The sequence below is a fragment of the Lepidochelys kempii genome, chromosome 1 (assembly GCF_965140265.1).
Source record: "Lepidochelys kempii isolate rLepKem1 chromosome 1, rLepKem1.hap2, whole genome shotgun sequence".
Lineage (NCBI taxonomy): Eukaryota > Metazoa > Chordata > Testudines > Cheloniidae > Lepidochelys > Lepidochelys kempii.
The window spans coordinates 222,072,538-222,091,007 of NC_133256.1; the positions used below are offsets into that span (position 1 = coordinate 222,072,538).

General features: G+C 42.6%; 1 protein-coding gene across 1 annotated transcript; it reads right to left on the reverse strand.

The window, feature by feature from the left end:
• Window positions 1-731: 731 nt before the first annotated feature.
• Window positions 732-18,456, reverse strand: KLHL42 (kelch like family member 42). The gene is made up of 3 exons (XM_073315375.1): window positions 17,567-18,456; window positions 5,820-6,013; window positions 732-4,039 (listed from the first exon to the last, which is right to left on the reverse strand). Exons 1-3 carry the CDS (start codon window positions 18,454-18,456, stop codon window positions 3,588-3,590), a joined length of 1,536 nt encoding a protein of 511 aa, XP_073171476.1. The 3' UTR covers window positions 732-3,587.
• Between the last annotated feature and the right edge of the window lie 14 nt (window positions 18,457-18,470).

Genomic DNA, 18,470 nt, shown 5'->3' on the forward strand with positions numbered 1-18,470 from the left:
CTAGACATGAAGGGCAAGAAGAGATACTGAGGATGGATGGCTAAAGCATGAAAGGCAGGTGGGGCAGGGGAACTGAGATAAGCTAGAGCTGATTATGTGAAGAAAAGAAAAAGAACCACTCTGTAAATAAAAGAAAAGTTGACAAATGGAAAGACAATTCTGTTAAGAGATACAGAGACTGTAAACACTTCTGAAGATAACTAATCTAGAGCAAGGTGGGATTCCTAGCTGCCTTCTGTCCTAACACCTCCCACAAGACAGTTTCAATAATGAAATAAATAATAAAAGCACGTATGTAGTTCTTTACATGTTCAAAGTGTTTAATCAATTAAACTTCAACACCCCGGTGGGTTAGATATTACTATCCATAGTTTGCAATTGGGGAAAACAGACACAAAGGAGCTAAGTAACCTGTCCAAGGCCACACAGTAAGTGAGGGGCAGAGCGGGGATTAAGACTCATGAATTCCCAGTCCTGTGCTCAATTAAGTAGACCACACGGCCTCTCATTTTAGTATATTTATATAGCTGCCATTCAATGGAAGTTTAATTGTCCCTTAAATTAAGACTGTTTTACCCACCAAGGGAGGTAACAGAACGTCTTGCATCCCTCAACAACATTTCCATTGACTGACTAAGAAGCAGTTTGTTGATGAGCTATGAAAAGAGCCCCTCTCCCAGTCTGCCTTGCCTAGAAGGGCAGTAGCTGCTAAATGGTACCGTATGTGGAAAATTAAAGCAACGGAAAGAAAAGGAGACTGGAATGGGACAGTCATTAGGATTTCTTCTCTGAGGTGTGGAGGGCCACACACCACGAGTTCCTCCCTGAAAGAAAAAATGGTTTGTGCAATGGTTATTTCAGCCCCGTTCAATAAGGTCCCACATGGCATTATCACAGCACTGCCCAGCCATTTGATCTGACGAGAACTGGGAGTTGCAGGGGTGGTGCCTGCGGACGGTCAACATCAGCAAAATGCCTTGCGGCCTGCAATCAGATTACCGCATGCAGTCCACGGATCCCAGGTTGCCCGCCACTGCGTTAAAGCCTGTGCCAATTCAGATGTATTTGTAGTAGAGATGCCAATGTCTGCATACTCCCCAAAATCCATCAGTCATCTACTGTCTCAGCTACCATTTCCATCTAACTCACCGCTGTTGGCTCACCAGACCTTGAAAATAGTCATCTGATCACAGAGCACTGAAAGTAGGCCCTGCAGAGAGAGATTTTCTTCATTTGGTATAAAAGAATAATAAAGTTGACTGTACATTAACCCAATATAGTAGGAGGCCACCGTGAAAGGAACAGTCACTCCCAAGAAACAAAACAAAGCTCTTAAAACCCTAGCTTGGGTTGGAAATCATTGGATTAATGGACACCAGATTTGAAAGTTGTCATTCAGAGATATTACTCTGGGCAGGGGGTGAATCTGGAAGCGATAGCTCTTCACAAACAATTTAGCACATAAGTCACTGAGCCACAGAATGCAGACTGACTGACTCCGCAGTGAAGAGATCTCCAATGTATTGTTCTGATGGTGATCAGGGGTGCCTTTGGGAGATGCTAGGGGGGGAAAAAAAATCTAGTACTGCAGAGAACTGAAGGCAAACAAATCATCAAATAATGTGTGTAAGGGCAAGCTGTCGTGGAGTAACGGCCTCCTGCTCATGTCTACCCTTAGACACAAACTACGTGGTTTGAAAATATAAAACCGGGATTTTATTCAACGATTCCATTCCAGTCACCTTATTTCTACCCTGGAGTAGATGGGATTGCTTAGCCTGCTTGTGCTGGTGTAACAGAGGCAGCTGCTCTTTGTGTGTCACATTTTCAAAACCATGGCCACTCACGTGTTTGTGCATCCAGTTGGACTGCGGGCACTACCCTGATTGCGTACACCTCCTGATTGCTGTAGTCAGACTTGTGCCGGCAGTTCATCTTTTGTGGGCATAAAACCTGCAGGCACATATTCTCTCCCACCCAAAAAAGAGGCTTCTCTGTTGACTGAACCACTGCAAGGGATAAGCTTGAATTCTCCATCTTCCCCTGTCATTGAACACACAAGGATAAGTGGCCCAGTTCTGGAACTAGCAGCATCTGTTGTGTGTGAGAAAGCTCTGGCATGGGCTCTGCAGATGCCTAGTAGGATCCCTAAAGGAAGCTAGGTCTCCCCTAAAGCAAGAGCCTGTCATGTGTAAGACTTTCATGATTGTCCAATCTCTCCCCTTTGCCTGGGGAGGAGTTGTGAACACCACCCAAGCAGACAGACTGAACAGGCCCCTCAGAACTTGTCAACTAGTGAGAGAAGAGGATCCAATTGGACTAAAAATCCTCCTACGCAATTTGAGAGGGGCTGTGAGGAGAGAAAGGGAACCCCAAAAGTGACTCTTCCCAAATCCCCCAAATTAACACCTATGAAAAGTCAGAGGTCCAGGTCTCATGTCTGCTTGCCCCTTCTTTATGGGGCAGAAAAGGGATTACCATAGACCACAGGCTAGAGTAACCCATATAACACCATCTGGTGGGAAGGTAAAGGACCAGGATTCACATAGAGCTGCTCAGGTGACAGTTCATTTACATGAGTTCACCTCTCCTCACCACACCTCTGAGCTGCCCTGCACTCCTTTTGTACATGGGGCTGACCAACCCCAGGATGGAGCCAGCCTGCTTAGCCTTCTGGGGCTCATGTGCATTCTACTGCCACGTAACCTGACCCCCCAGTTCGTTCCCTTGTTTCTACAATTTAGTCTTAATGGCTGAGTATTTGGAGAAGCTAACTGAACAAATCAAAAATAAATTTCAAAATCACTTCTCCAGCTAAGCAGATGTTCCCCATTTTGAGTTTAGTGCCCCCTGATCGGTGCTTTTTTTTTAAAATGTAGGGAGTAGTTCAATGTCTGTCACCAACTTACATTAAAAGAACATCCAACACCCAGAAGAGCTCTTTTAAATCTTTGTGCAAATGTGCCCAGTGACTATGTGGGTGTTTCATAAGAAACCATAGGGAGATTTCAAATCCCCAAAGGCCATTTATGCCTTTTGAAAATCTCCCACACACCATTACTGCAGAAAAGATAAAAATATTAAGGTACAAATCATCTCATACTTTGTGTATCTAGCAGGATATTGCCAGACCAAAACCCATATTTAAAAATAATTCCTTATCTTTGATACTTCTCTTAGTTTATTAAAACAGAAATAATTTTGAAAGGCTATTTTCCTTTTTACCATGTATCCTGCTTTTTTTATCTTTTGAATTTCATTAAAATGGGGCTGTAAAACCAGACTGATCAGTTTCACTTTATGATACCTATAACAGGTACCAACACAGTGCTGTTGTATCTGGATTGCACACACTGCTTGGCATCATTTAAACTGAAGACAACAACAAAAAGTAGTTGAAATTTTCAAAAATCCTGAAAATCTCTCTATTAATATTGAGTTTTGTAACCTTTTTTCTTTTTTTTCTTTTTTTAAAACAGAACCAATATTTTATGCATCAGCTATGTGACCATGTCCCATTCAGAAATGAAAATAATTTATTTTTTCCAAAAAGGACTCATTAAGTGAAAGGGGGGAAAATGGTGTAATTACACTTCTATCATATTGGGCAAATATACAGAGCAGACCAACATGTTTTGTCCAAAGGCCGGAAAGCGTCTCAGTGACTCCCAACTGTCTGAAAAAATATTATACTTAAGAAAAATCCGGTGTTCCAAGCTTGTAGATGGCGTAATATCTCTGCTCATTATATAGATCCCATCATTATGGAGAGTACAAGTCAAGTTGAGACCTGATTTGGACGTGTTCTCCTTGAGGTAGAGCCATTCTCTGGTAGCAATGTTGTAAGACTGCACTGTTAACATGTCCTCACTTTGGCTGGATTTTTGGTTAGGTCCCAGTTCATGAATACAACCCCCTACCAGGTAGATGGTTTCCTCAACAGAGAGCATCTGCTGTTTGCGAATGTGGACATCACACAGCTCAAAGTTGGTCCAGCAGTCAGAGATGGGACAGTACTGCAAAATGTTCATATTCCTGTCTGAAAAAAAGGAGAGATGTTTATGCAAAAACCCAAACACATCAGTAGAGGACTATCATATGTCAATCAGACAATCTGTAATACTATCTGTTGTTCACACTGGTTCTAAATAATCAATGTGTCTTCCAACCCTGCTTGTCATGTGTTCTCTTATTTACAAGGAAGTGTTAGATTGACAATCTTTTCCTTTTTCAGACTGGAGTCTCTGATCACTTTTTTCTTTTGCGGAGAGTAAGATTTAAAACACTTTTGGCACACTGATTACATGATCCAAGTGGTATGAAGGGAGCTGGGGGCTTAGTTGAATAATTCCTACGTGTTAGCTTGTGTGTTTCTTTTTAATCTTTGATCACTGACTGATACTTGAAAATTGCTCCACTTCCCCCTGCAGAAGATATTCTCAGATCTCAGCCAATGCATCCTGTAACTGGGGGGAAGGGAGGGAAAGCAGAAAACTCCATGAAGTCCCCTAGACCTTACCATGCAGTTTAATTTACTTGTAAAGCACCGAGACATTACAGTGAATGGTGCTGTGGAAAACTATAATGTGGACAAATAGAGAAGAGCTAAGTATATTTGTTTTCCTCCACAGTTCTAATAGAAACGACAACAAGGGAGTCCTTGTGGCACCATAGAGGCTAACAAATTTATTTGGGCATAAGCTTTTGTGGGCTAAAACCCACTTCATCAGATGCATGGAGTGGAAAATACAGTAGAGGTATAAATACACAACATATAAAAAGATGGGAGTTGTCTTACCAAGTGGGGGGTCAGTGCTAATGAGCCAATTGAATTAAGGTGGAAGCGGGCTATCAAAACCAGACTCCAACGAGAAACTGCAGAACTGGAATTAATTTGCAAACTGGACACCATCTAATTAGGCCTGCATAAAGATCGGGAGTGGATGGGTCACTACAAAAAATAATTTTCCCCCTGCTGATACTCACACCTTCTTGTCAACTGTTTGAAATGGGCCACCTTGATTACACTGAACTCATTAGCACTACAAAAGTGATTTTTCCTCCCTTCTTGTCAACTGTTGACTTGACTCTCTGTTTTTCCTGATACAGACTAACAGTTCTAATAGAGTAGATGCAACCAGTGTTTCCTTTTTATTTCTTCCCCATCCATGCACCACAGTCACTGATCACGTCAGCAGGAATGCACACAGCTCTGCTTTTGTCATTACAAGGTACAGGAACACTGCACCACAATGGGAGACTAGAGCAGTGACGGAAGAAAGCAGGTTTCTATTTAACTGTATCACATAAAAACGATGGCTATTTCTGTTTATTTTCTTGTCAGAGCAATAGAAACACCAGCTTGTAACAGTTAAAAGGTGAACTGAAGTGCTTTTATTTTATTTTTTAAATGAAAAAGCTTGTTTGCGATCTTAGATCGCTAAGAGAATACATTACAATAAGGAAGCTATTTTAAAAGAAAACAAAAGGTTTTAGCTGCTGAGACCTTTGTTTCATCTGCAACCACTAAACCCCTAAAAAGGAGAAGACTGATTTGCATGTCTTGAAGTGCTTTAGGATTTGCAGAGGTGCCGAGCATATGTAATTCCTTTAGAAGCCAGGCCACTTTAACTACAGGCACCCTGGTTTGTAATTTTTGGCTGTCAATTATTTTCTATCCAAGTGTTTACTCTTAGGTTATTTTCAGTATTTATTTTTAGAGCTTTCCACTTCATCTTTAAAGGCAGATTAAATTTTGGTCTTGAACAAATTGGTTGTGGTCTTTAAAAACAATAGGGTTTAAAAGAAATGTGTCTTACCTCTTGTAGTATATCCCCCAACAACATAAATTTTGCCCTTGCATTCACAAGCTGAGAATTCTGCAAGAGGGTTTGGCATAGATGCCACAAAATTCCACCAGTCGTGCTCTGGGCTGTAACACTCCACATTGGAAAGGGACTGACCACCAATGGCATAGAGCTTCCCATTTACAGCCAAAAGCTTAAAATTGGACCTAGAAGACACACATTGGAGTAATGAAATAGCTATCATGAGAAAGAAAAAACAAAGAAAGGAAAGGACATTATTTTTATGAAGGTTCCAAGATATCATCATCACTTATACCATCAGCCAGTATATTATAGTGTAAACTGTTTTGTCTGTGTCCAAAATAGATTGTAAGCTCATTGGGAGAGGAACTGTGTCCTTTATATTTGTAGACGGTTGAGCACACTGAGGACACATAGGAAAAAATAATAATGATGAGCTTTTTTAACATTTTATACTTAGATTTCAAATCAATACAGTTTAAATGTAGCTATTCAGCAGAGTAATCTGTTCTAGCTGTGTTGTGTTTTATGTGTGCGTATTCTGTTATGAAGCACACACACACACACCCCTTATTCCAGTCACAGTTCCTGGAGTTTCATGCAAAAGCAGATTAATACCTGAAATTGAGCACTGTCCCTGGTCTGTGATAGTGTCTCAATAGGTGTTTATTTTACTACAGGGTGAATGACACCCTGCAGAAGACGAAGATGAATATCTCCTCTCTATATTTCTCTCTTTACTTTCACCACCACAATCACCCTGAAAGTAACACATTTTGGTATTCTTCCCATCAGTCAAGGGCTAGATATTTTCACACCTTCTTCTGAAACCACAGATTAACACAGGATGCTGAGCTCAATATACCAATAATCTGTTTTTGGGGTAACAGTTTCAAAGTTCTATGTTTTCCCCTCCCAATTTAATCCACTGTGTCCTGTATATTTCACAGGCTGCAAAGGGAAACTTTCCAGTGATTGTGGTATCACTTTGCAACTTGTGCCTCTAAAAAAAAAAAAAGCATGGAGAAACATTCCAAAGACCAGAAAAAAGGGGAGATAGGAAGACACATAAAAACTGAAGCAAAGGAGCAAGATGGGAAAGAGATCCAGAATGGGATCAATGGATAATAAAATTGCTCCTTCAGCACAACTTGTTCTGAGCCAGATCCAGCAAATTTTACTCAGGCAATTCTCCTAATAAATTCAATGGGTGAAATTTATCTCTGTGCACTGGACCAGCATAAGGCCAATGCAATATCCCATTCAAGCCCGTAAAGGCTTTAGTGGTGCATTAGCTATGTGCTGTCCTGTACACCGAAAGGCGAGTTCCACTCAGTGCGAGCATGAGGTTAATACAAGCCTGTAAGAATACTGCCTTAGTAGATATGCATGGTTTTGTCTGAACAAAATGAATGCTGTCTGGCAGCAGACTGCCCTGCAATTTTTTGTATTAAATATATTTGGGGAAGTGAAAAGGGGGGGAGGAAGGAAGTCTCCTTCTAGGTAGGATCATTTTGTTCTTGTAATCCTGAGACGGCTCTGGAAACTAAAATGCTTCTCTGAAAGAATTATTTGCTTTTGATTCTGTTTGTGCTGTCGTTTATTATTAAGTCACTCTGCATGTCTCGAGTCTACAGTCATTATGTTTTCCAGTTTAAAGAATCTGGACTTAAGTGGCAATAATGGGTATGAAATGAGAGCAATTACTTGCAAAAACATTCGAGTTTCAAAGAGGAGTACCTATTTTAAAAGCTATAGCAGGAAGAAAAAGAATAGACACACATATGCATTACTGGAGTTCCATATCTGAGGAACTGTAGGTTGACTATAAGTACATTTTAGAAATTAAGCATATCCTTTAAAATTACTAAAATGTTAGCAAGTCTACAATGTGTTTGTCTGTGTGTTATAGAGGGGCAGGAGCAGAGCTCTGGTCTTATAAAATTAATTAACTTGGGCATATACAATGTCTTTCACCTGACGGCCACAAGGCACTTTGCAAAGTTGGGTATTAACACCATTTTTCAGATGAAGAAAGCTAAGATACAGAGAAGACAAATGAATAATCCAAGGTCACGGGGTCATAATGGAATAGAACTCATGTCTTCTTAGTCAGACTTAGCTGCTCTAATCACAAGAAAATGTGGCCCCTTGCTGCTTTAGTTGTAGGGAGATCATTAATATCACATTTGTCTGATGGCATCTGTATAACTGGAGGCCTTGTTGCAAATCTAGGGAAGGTTACTTTGTGAATGACGTATGGCACAACCTTCAACTCCTATTAGCCTAGAAGGGGTTCCCGTCATATATTCATGTTAAAGTGTTCAGATTACATATCTGATTTCAGCATTGGTTAACATGATGTTCAGAGCATACCCCTCAAATACGGGAAATCTACCTACAGCACTAACTAAAATATTTATTTTACTCACAGGCACTGACCATACTTTGTCAACGCTTGGACCCTAACTTAATAGAGAGATTGCCTTGAACAACCACTTGCCTTTGTGCGCCAATTACAGCAATTGCTTTTATGGAAAACTAACGTTAGGAAAGTATTTAATGCCTTTTTAATCTTTTTTTAATGTGCTTCAGCAGCTAGAAACAAGGAAAGCAAGCACCATACAACAAACCACCTTCCCATAACCACTAGCCAGTGTTCCATGGACCACTGTTTGGGAACCACTGAGTTCAGTATTGGGTCAAATCCATTCCTGATGTAACTCCACTGACTTCAAAGGAGTTACACCAGGAATCATACCTTTCAAATGCCCCTCATTTGGATGTCACACATTTTAATCCCAAGGTTCCACACAAATTTGTTGCCTCCTTATTTTTATAGCTGAAAACTATTTACATCAGCGATAGAGACTCATGAAAGTGTGATTACAGGAAGAGGCATTTACGCTACAGGAATAAATCCCACCCCATTTTAGGTTTCCTGCATGAGTACAGTATATCTCCATTTATGCCCAAAATCCTCTTGTCCAATCCCTTCTTTGCCCCCCATGTCTCTCATGCTAATGGCTAATACAGAGGTTTGGGTAATAGAGCAGAGACCGCCCCCCCCCCGCGACAGGACTGGGAGGAGGACGAGCCCTCAGCTGTGGGGGAGGCCACCCTGATGCTGAATGGCCCTCTGTGGTCTTGCTGTGATGGGAGCGATTGAGCAGATCCATGATAGTGGAGCTGCAGAGGGCTTCCTGCACTACCAGTGACACCCAATCTCTGCAGGAACAAGGAAGGTTGTGGTCTAAGTGGGACAGAGCAGAATCCTGGTGACGGTCTCTGCTCCACCCCGCACCTTGCGCCTGCAGGAATCAGGTGTCACCGGCCCTCCCGCAGCACAGGAAACCCCCCGCCAGGACTGTGAGGAAGAGTAGGACAAGCCCGCAGCTGAAGGGGAGGCAATCCTGTTACTGAATAGCTCTTACCCTCTTGATTATCCAGACAAAATCCATGTCCCCCATGACATTCGGATGACTGAAAGTACACTGTAGTTTGTTTCTACCTTTCATTTTGGATCTTTCTCATGTATTGCATCCTCCATTGGAGCCTTGGCACAGCAAGAGATATGCCTGGGATGAATCTGGCCTAAAGGCTTTTAAAGTGGAAGTGTTTGCAGTAATTCCCGACACACAGGAACTGGGAGTGAGGGGATGGAAGTGGGGAAGAGGAGATCTCTTCAGGAGGCAGCCTGAACGTCTCCTAATCCTCTGTGATTTCACCAGGAGCAGCTCTTGTCTCCCTGTGGAAGCCCTGCAGGTGGCAGCAGCTCAGGTACAGCATCTGCATGCTCCCAGGCTGTTGTTTACAAGGGCCTTCCAACCCTGGGATATTATCTACCAGAAAAAAACACAACACATCACTCATTTTGGAGCAAAATAACAATTACAAATATAGTCCAGGATGGCTCAGAAGGCAGGGATTCTAAGGGCATAATATTTAGTAAATTTCATTTGGCAGTGTCACTAAGTAAAACAAAAGGGACAAGGACTCTGTTTATCACTACATAATCCCTAAAGTTCCTTGTTATCTCCCTCTCTCTTTCAGAGGTAGTGCTTTTTCTCTCTAACTCCACTGGGCCCCAAGAGCATGACTTACCGTGAGAAGTTACTTCCTCATAACCAGGGATCCTAGTTTTCTGTCATAAAAAAGCCAAAATTCTCTGATACCCCCCCCATCCACATTTTTCTGTGATTAAAAAGAAACAATGAATTTTAGTTTCCCTAGCCACCATATATATAGTTATCAGTTGAACACAATGTTTTATTGATACACAGTAGAACCTCAGTTATCCGAGCTTCCAGTGTCTGGCTCTCAGTATTAACCGAGCCACTAGCTGCCTGGGGCTGACAGGAACAGAGCTTGGGCAGTCAGCTCCTCCCCCATCTTAAAATAAGGGATAGAAAGCTCTTTTCCAGTTCTCCTGATAATCTGATTTTTTGATTATCCAATCCGGCCCCGGTCCCAATTAGATTGGATAAACGGGGTTCCACCAGAAATTTAAAACACATTCAAAAACCAACCACAAGAGGAGGAGGTTGTTCACACTGAATAAGTGACACTGATACTTTCAGTAAAATTTAATTCACGTATGTTTTTATTGTTTCACAAAATGTAAAAACTAAAAATTGTCTGAAAAAATGCAAATTCCATGTTTTTCTGTGGCAAATGGTTTTCTAGGATCCCCGCTCATAACACTCAAGCCAGTTCTAGAGAGATGATGTTTCAGTACAACAGTGCTTGTTGAACAAAGTAACTACAGAGATAGCAAGTATGATCTAGTGAACAGGGCCCCGCCCTAGACTGGCAGTCAAGAGACTGGGTTAAACTCCGCCACAAACTTCCCGCATGACACTTAGCAAGCCACTTAACCTGCCCTGTGCATCAGTTCTCATCTGTAAAATGGGGATAACACTGCTCTACCACACACAGATTTTTATCTTCTCAACACCTATTACTGATTGTGAGGCACTTTGATACTGTGGTGATGAGACACTTAAGTAGCTGGCTAGATCACAGCTATAAACCGGACTGGAATTACAATAATCTTTAGGACCTCATTATAAAATCCAGGACATTTTTAAGGGCAGGGCAATCCTTTTATTAGTAGCCACTCAGCACAATGAATTAACTTACTCCTCAACTCACTTCTTTTGGCCATGAAGTATTTCAGCTCACTTGGGACCAAATGCAGGGCACATCAAAAAGTCAATTAGAGTCAAACCACCAACTTCAATGGGTTCAGGAACCCTGCCTCAGTGTATGCAACATTGATCCATGGAGTATTATAGTACCAATTGATCCAAGCTCCCATCAACAGAAGAACATGCGACTGCCCTTCCTTGGAAGCATGCTGAGCAAATGGCCTGTTTATTTGATTAAGACTCCACACACTACCCCGGGGGGGATTCTGCATCACTGCACATATACAGAATTCATGTCCCCTGCAGATTTCTTTGCTTCCCTGCAGAAAAATGACTTCTGACAGAAAAGCTCAGGGAAGCTGCAAGAGCGGTCATGCGCCCCTCCCCAGCAGCACAGGCAGGTTGGCTTGGAGCAGCCTGTAGAAACATAAATCACCACCGGGAGGGCAGGCTGGGCAGTCATACGAAAGAAAGAGAAGGAGAGACATTCTATCCCTTTCGCTCGCTACTGCAGCACGCTTGGCGTGATGGGGCAGGGCTTCAGGGTGTTTCTGAGGAGATAGGCGTGGAGCAGACTCTGTCCCCTCAGGCACAGCAGAATGTAGCAGCCTGCCTGCTTAGTGAATTTTTCCCATTGTCTTTGTGAATTCCTCAGGAGTATAAAACAGGTGTAAAAGTTTTAAGGCTCCTTCACATTGCCAGAGGGGAATAAGGGACAGTTTGGCCTTATAAATGTTTATGGTGCTTTTGTGATTAGAACTGGTCTAAATTTTTGGACTGAAAAAATTTCCTATCATCAAAATGTATCCATGAACTGTTTGCTACTAACATTTCTGGAGATGGTCAGCAGCCATTACAAATTGTGAGTTTGATTCCCCAGCCCTCACTTTCTCTTCACTTTCTCTTGCCTATGATGTAACACTGAGCATATGGCTGCATATATTTGTTGACTAATAACTAGAAATCAAGCGTCATCCCTACCTAAATTACTATTAAGCAAGGGGGTTTGGGGATTTCCTCCAATGCTCCCCACTCCCATTCTCCACCCACTGTAGTGTAGTTTAAATAAATTACTGAAATAACTGAAACCAGAGTGACTACATTGTGTTATTTTGACAAATAAAATATGCAGAATTTTAAAATATTGTGCACAGAATTTAACTTTTTGGTGCTCAATTTTTAAATTTTTTGCACAGAATTCCCCCAGGAGTAACACACTAAAATATAATGTACAAATGAACCATACTCTTATTGCAGCATCTCTCTATGTAGCATAAATGTCATAAAGTTCTAGGACTGATTTGGCTGAGGCAGTGTCTGCACGTTTGTTATACAGTCCTCCATTTAGAGGTGGGACCGTTCAACTGCTATTCCATTCTGACGCATGGCACACATCTTCAGACGTGATTAAAAAGACAAGTGTATAGGGGATGTTGTAAAGTACATGAGACTTCAATACCACAAGCCCGATCTACTCTATGCAGGCATTAAACACCGCAGGGCATGTTTTGTAAAAACAGACCTTTGAAAGAGTCCCCTGGGCAACAATTCCCCGCTCTCCATGACTGTTTGGTCAGAGTGTTGCATGTTCACTGGCTGCCACTATATACCCAAGAGGCAGAAGCACTTCTGTAGAATTGTCTCAGGTTGTTGAGAATCCAGGATCTCAAGAGAATAGAGACGACAAAGCAGGGATTATGATCTGCAGGATTACTCTTGTAATTAGTTCCTGGGGTGAAACTCTCCACAGCTAGCAGCAAGACATCGTCAGGGAAGGGCCCACATGTTGAGAGTCCTATGATGTGGTCTTAGTTTGCATGGCAAACACACTATTTTCAGCAGTGCCCCTGCCAGATTTCAATGCAGAAGTTGGATGATGCATAGTGAATGAGACAGGGCCCTCTGGAATAGGAAGAATGGTCTTTGGTTTAAGAACTTGATGAGACCTTGGAGAGCTGGGATTTATTCCTGCTTCTGCCACAGATTTCTTTTGTGATTTTGATCAAGTCACTTAAATCTACGTACTCCAGTTCCACATTTGTAAAATAAGGATAATAATACTCCCCATTACTCACAGGGTTATTGTAAGGATAATGTCTCTGATGCTTCATTCATTAATGCTTATAAAATGCTAAAATTCTCTGGCAATAAATCCCATAAAAAAGTCAAGCAAGCAAGCTACAAAGAGAGAAGAGTCAGGCTTTCAAAAGCTTGCCTGCTTGATTCATAACTAGGATGGGAGTTTTTGAGGCGGGAGAGTGGATTCATTGTTGGGCCTTTTATGTTGTAATACTTGTACTTTCTTGTATGTTTCATTGATATAAGATGTCCATGTGTTTGCTTATATTTTATGGTGCCAAAGGCCAATCAATCAATGCATTCACATTAGAGTAGGATTGCTTCTGCAGAATCTGATAAGAGAATAGAGCTAAGATTTTTTTTTTGTTTTTAAAGGTGCCTAAAGTTAGGTGCCTAAATCCATTCTTAGGCACCTAAATAAGTGGCCTGAAGTCACAGGGCATGTCTACGCTACCCGCCAGATCGGCAGGCGGCGATCGATCCAGAGGGGGTTGATTTATAGCGTCTGGTCTAGACACGATAAAGCGACCCCCAAGCACTCTCCCGTCGACTCCTGTACTCCACTGCCATGAGAGGCGCAGCAGAGTCGATGGGGGAGTGGCAGCAGTTGACTTATCGTAGTGAAGACACTGCAGTGAGTAGGTCTAAGTACGTCGACTTCAGCTACGTTATTCACATAGCTGAAGTTGCATAACTTAGATCGATCCCCCCTCAGTGTAGATCAGGGCACAGAGTGCTGGGCACTTTTGAAAGCAAGGCCACTTACTGAGGAGCCTAAAGATGGGTTTAGGACCCTAACTTTAAGCACTCTTTTTAAAAAAAAATCTACATTTTTATCCAGTGTCATTTCTCTCATGGAGTGAAAAAAAGAAAAATGATGTTAACACAATATTAAGATATCACCATTTCTTTTAAAGTCTCAAGAAATGCATGCTTTAGAGTCCCTACAGCAATATTGACTTAGGCATGTTGCACATCCTTTATAGTTTGTGATATACATTAAACAAGAGTAAATTACAAGTAAACTCTGACTATGCACATGACTCAGGGACATCTGAAACTTTATCATAATATCAATTTCACAAACTAATTTGGGATAACCCAAAATTTAGATAATCAGATTGTCAGGTTTACCTGTATTATCTTATACAACAAACAAGGAAAATGGGAAGAGAAAAATACACTACATATATGCAACATGTCCAACTTGCTGCTGCTGCACGAACCTTTAATTTTGCATTTCCTGACTTTTTAAACATTTTAATTTGCACAGGCTTAATATTTCTGCACTTAGGCATTTTAAAGATGAAAAAGAAAGAATATACAGCACCAATGCATGTTTGTCAGAAGCAAATTTGCTTCTTGTAAATACTTAGAAGACTAGGGATCAACTTCTCTCTAGGTCACGAGGATAAGGGGTTAGTCTTGGGATTAGTTCCCCACTCAAAGAGGCAGAGGAAAGAGAAAAAGGGATGCCTGCAGGGCCTGATCCATGCAGTGATCCTGGAATTAGGGGTGCTGCTGCCCCCCCCCCCGGCCTGATGTAGTAATAACAAACACCATATACATGGTTTCCATGATCAGCACCCCCACTATAAAAATTGTCCCCGCACTCCTGGATCCACATAAGCATGAATGTTATATCCAGCAAGATACTAAATGCCTTCTACTCCCACAGACTTTCTCTAGTCAGGGGAGAGGTATCAGCACTTGTGGATGATTTCAAACTTCTAAGATGACCCTTTTCAGTCAGGGGCACATAGCTCAAAAATCTGTGTTCAAGTTACCATGCATTATTTCTACAGCACCGTAGATGTATATAGCAATTTAAGGATAATACATACATTAAATCATTTCAGATACAATGAATTAAAAAAGGGTGGCAGGGGAGGAGAGCTGGTCAGGAGTGGGAAGGTGCAGGTGAAAAAACACAAAAGATCTTGTTTTGAAAAGCACACACTTGTTATGCAGCAGAAGCATAGGATGTAGTAAATCACTCCTGTCACGCTCATCTTACAACTAAAGGCTCCAGTCCTGCAATTTGATCAATGTAGGATCCATGCTCAGGTATTGACTTCAATGAGACACTGCATGGGTTGACCCTTATGCCTATGCAGAATTCCACTGAAGTCAAGTGTTTTGCACATTCACAGAAGTCTACCTGCAAAGATGAGAATGCAGAATCAGGGCCTATTAAAATCTTCTAGTTTTCAAAAACTCAATGAGGACTATTTACATGCCAAATTTTAAGAGATCAGCTGTTTTTGCTGTAACTGTTTTGTTTTTTAAAAAGACGAATGTTGAGAATGTATGTATTCAATAAATATATTCAGTTTTATAATAAGAATTTAAAAAAGAAAACCCAAACTTCCTTAGTTTTGTCTAGTCTTGCAGCTTTAACAACTTGTAAAATAGTGTAATTGCATAATTCTATTGATAATGCTTTGAAGCATGCACCAGCTGGAAACATATACAAGCTGTAAAACGTTTACCTTTTTTCTAATTGTCATTATCAATTACTTTATGAAAAAAATCAATAAAAAACTAATCCCAAAAAATACTGAGTTACATGGTTTCAGAGTAGAAGCCGTGTTAGTCTGTATCTGCAAAAAGAAAAGGAATACTTGTGGCACCTTAGAGACTAACAAATTTATTTGAGCATAAGCTTTCGTGGGCTACAGCCCACTTCATCAGATGCATAGAATGGAACATATAGTAAGATTGTATGTATGTGCATGCGTATATATGCACACACACATATATATACACATACAGAGAATATGAAAGGGTGGAGTAAGAGGCTAAATTCTTAAAACTACAATACCCACCTGCTGAAGTGAAAAAACAGATTGACAAAGCTAGAAGAGTACCCTGAAGTCACCTACTACAGGACAGGCCCAACAAAGAAAATAACAGAACGCCACTGTCACCTTCAGCCCCCAACTAAAACCTCTCCAGCGCATCATCAAAGATCTACAACCTATACTGAAAAATGATCCCTCACTCTCTCAGATCTTGGGAGACAGACCAGTCCTCGCTTACCGACAGTCCCCCAACCTGAAGCAAATACTCTCCAGCAACCACACACCAAAAACTCTAACCCAGGAACCTATCCTTGCAACAAAGTCCGATGCCAACTCTGTCCACATATTTATTCAAGTGACACCATCATGGGACCTAATCACATTAGCCACGCCATCAGGGGTTCGTTCACCTGCACATCTACCAATGTGATATATGCCATCATGTGCCAGCAATGCCCCTCTGCCCTGTACATTGGGCAAACCGGACAGTCTCTATGCAAAAGAATAAATGGACACAAATCTGACATCAGGAATCATAACATTTAAAAAACAGGTAAGAGAACTCTTCAACCTCTCTGGCCACTTAGTAACAGATTTAAAGGTGGCAATTTTGCAATAGAAAAGCTTCAAAAATGGACTCCAATGAGAAACTGCTGAGCTTGAATTAATATGCAAACTAGATACCATTAACTTGGGTTTGAATAGAGACTGGGAGTGGCTGGGTCATTACACATATTGAATCTATTTCCCCACGTTAAGTAACCTCACATCTTCTTGTCAACTGTCTAAATGGGCCACCTTGATTATCACTACAAAAGTTTTTTTCTCCTGCTGATAATAGCTCATTTTAATTAATTAGCCTCTTACTCCACCTTTTCATGTTCTCTGTATGCATATGTATCTATATCTGTATCTTCTTACTATATGTTCCATTCTGTGCATCCAATGAAGTGGGCTGTAGCCCACGAAAGCTTATGCTCAAATAAATAATTTTGTTAGTCTCTGAGGTGCCAGAAGTATTCCTGTTCTTTTTGAGTTACATGGGCCACTTCCACTGACAATTATAATACAATTATACTACAAAAGCTACTTCATCAGCTTTTAAAAACAATATAAGAAGCAGGAAGAGGGGGTTGATGATGGAAGGAATCAATTTCTGGAAAAACAAATTTTCCCCAGGTATACGAAATGATAAGCTCTCTGGGGCAGGGACCGGTTTTATAGCATGCGCATACAGTGCCTAGCACAACGTCTAACTACCGCGATACAAATAATACTCTGTTTGGTGGATTTGGACTCTGACGTTCTGCACTCCATACATGCATGCCATTGATGCCAATGGGATTTCTATGTGTGTAAGAAGTCCAGATTACTGAGCCAAAAGGCGCCATGCAGAGTCTGGGAGAAGACTTTTACCTTCATTATTTTACCAAGAATTTCTGTTTTAAACAAAGACAGATATTTGGAGACTCCAAAGCCTACTGGACCCTAGAGGCCTGATTCATCACCCCTCTGCTCCTTGGGTACTGTCATTAACACCAGCAAAAAGGAAGAGAAGGGAAGAGTCAAGCACTGCTTAACACTGATGGAGTTGACTCCACAAGGAGCAGGGCCGTGGTGAATCAGGCCCTACACCTTGTGTAGATGTTGATGAGACTCACACTCAATAGGATATATCTTGGTAATGCACCATGTGGGGGTTTACCTCTTTTGGTTCATTGAAGCCATCTGACTCCATTCATTTATGCAGGGGTTATAACAGTGGGCAGCCGATATCTCTTGACTGGTGATCCTATAGCCCCCGATGACAAACAGGTAGTTGTCCAGCATCGCCGACCCGTAGCCTCGGACGTTCACGAGATCCAGGGGCAGGTTGTTGGCCAAGGGCAGCCACCTCTGGGCCACCTCATCATACCTCAGCATAGACCAAGGGGCTTGCTCTTGCAGGTGGCGGCGCGGGGCCAGGCCCAGAGAGGAGGCACCCACAAAGTCTCCGATAGCCAGGAGGGTGGCGGTGCCCTTCATCCGCCTCTCCATCAGCTGCTGCCGGAGGGCGCTGGGCAGGAGCAGGTGGGGGCGGGCCTCAGGTCTCCGCAGCACCTGATGGTAATGGGCAGCCATGAAGTCCAGGCAGGCGTCCTGCAGGTCCTGCAGGCCATAGACCTGGGCCAGGCGGTGCAGCTCCAGGCAGTTGCCCAGCCTCACCTGGGAGAGGAGCAGGCGCAGCAGCGGGGTGACCTGCAGGTAGGAGGCGGCCTCGATCAGCTCCTCCAGCAGAGGGGGCTCCTGCTCGCCGCCCTCCTCCTGCTCCAGCCGGGCCAGGCACGAGGTGTTGATGAAGTCCAGCACCAGCTCCAGCCCCAGGGCGCTGAGCCCCCCGCGCAGCTGCTGCTCCTCCTGCCCCTGCCCTGCCTCCCGCATGCCCGAGCGGAACAGGGCGCGGAAATAGTCGCTCTGCTCGATCAGCTTCCTCTTGCAGACCGGGTAGCACCTGTCCCCCAGCCGGATCCGCACCACCTCCTCCTCCTCGTCCCCCTCCCCGTCCGCCCCAGCCCCAGCCCCAGCCCCAGCCCCAGCCGGCTCCGCGCGGGACATGGCCCCGCTCCGGC

Excerpts from the sequence above, each read along its gene's own strand:
- KLHL42 (XM_073315375.1), bottom strand. The coding sequence starts at position 18,456 with ATGTCCCGCGCGGAGCCGGCTGGGGCTGGGGCTGGGGCTGGGGCTGGG. Across the intron at positions 6,014-17,566 it reads GCTTCAATGAACCAAAAGAG|GTCCAATTTTAAGCTTTTGG; the intron begins GTAAACCCCCAC and ends TGTGTCTTCTAG. Across the intron at positions 4,040-5,819 it reads TGGGGGATATACTACAAGAG|ACAGGAATATGAACATTTTG; the intron begins GTAAGACACATT and ends CCTTTTTTTCAG.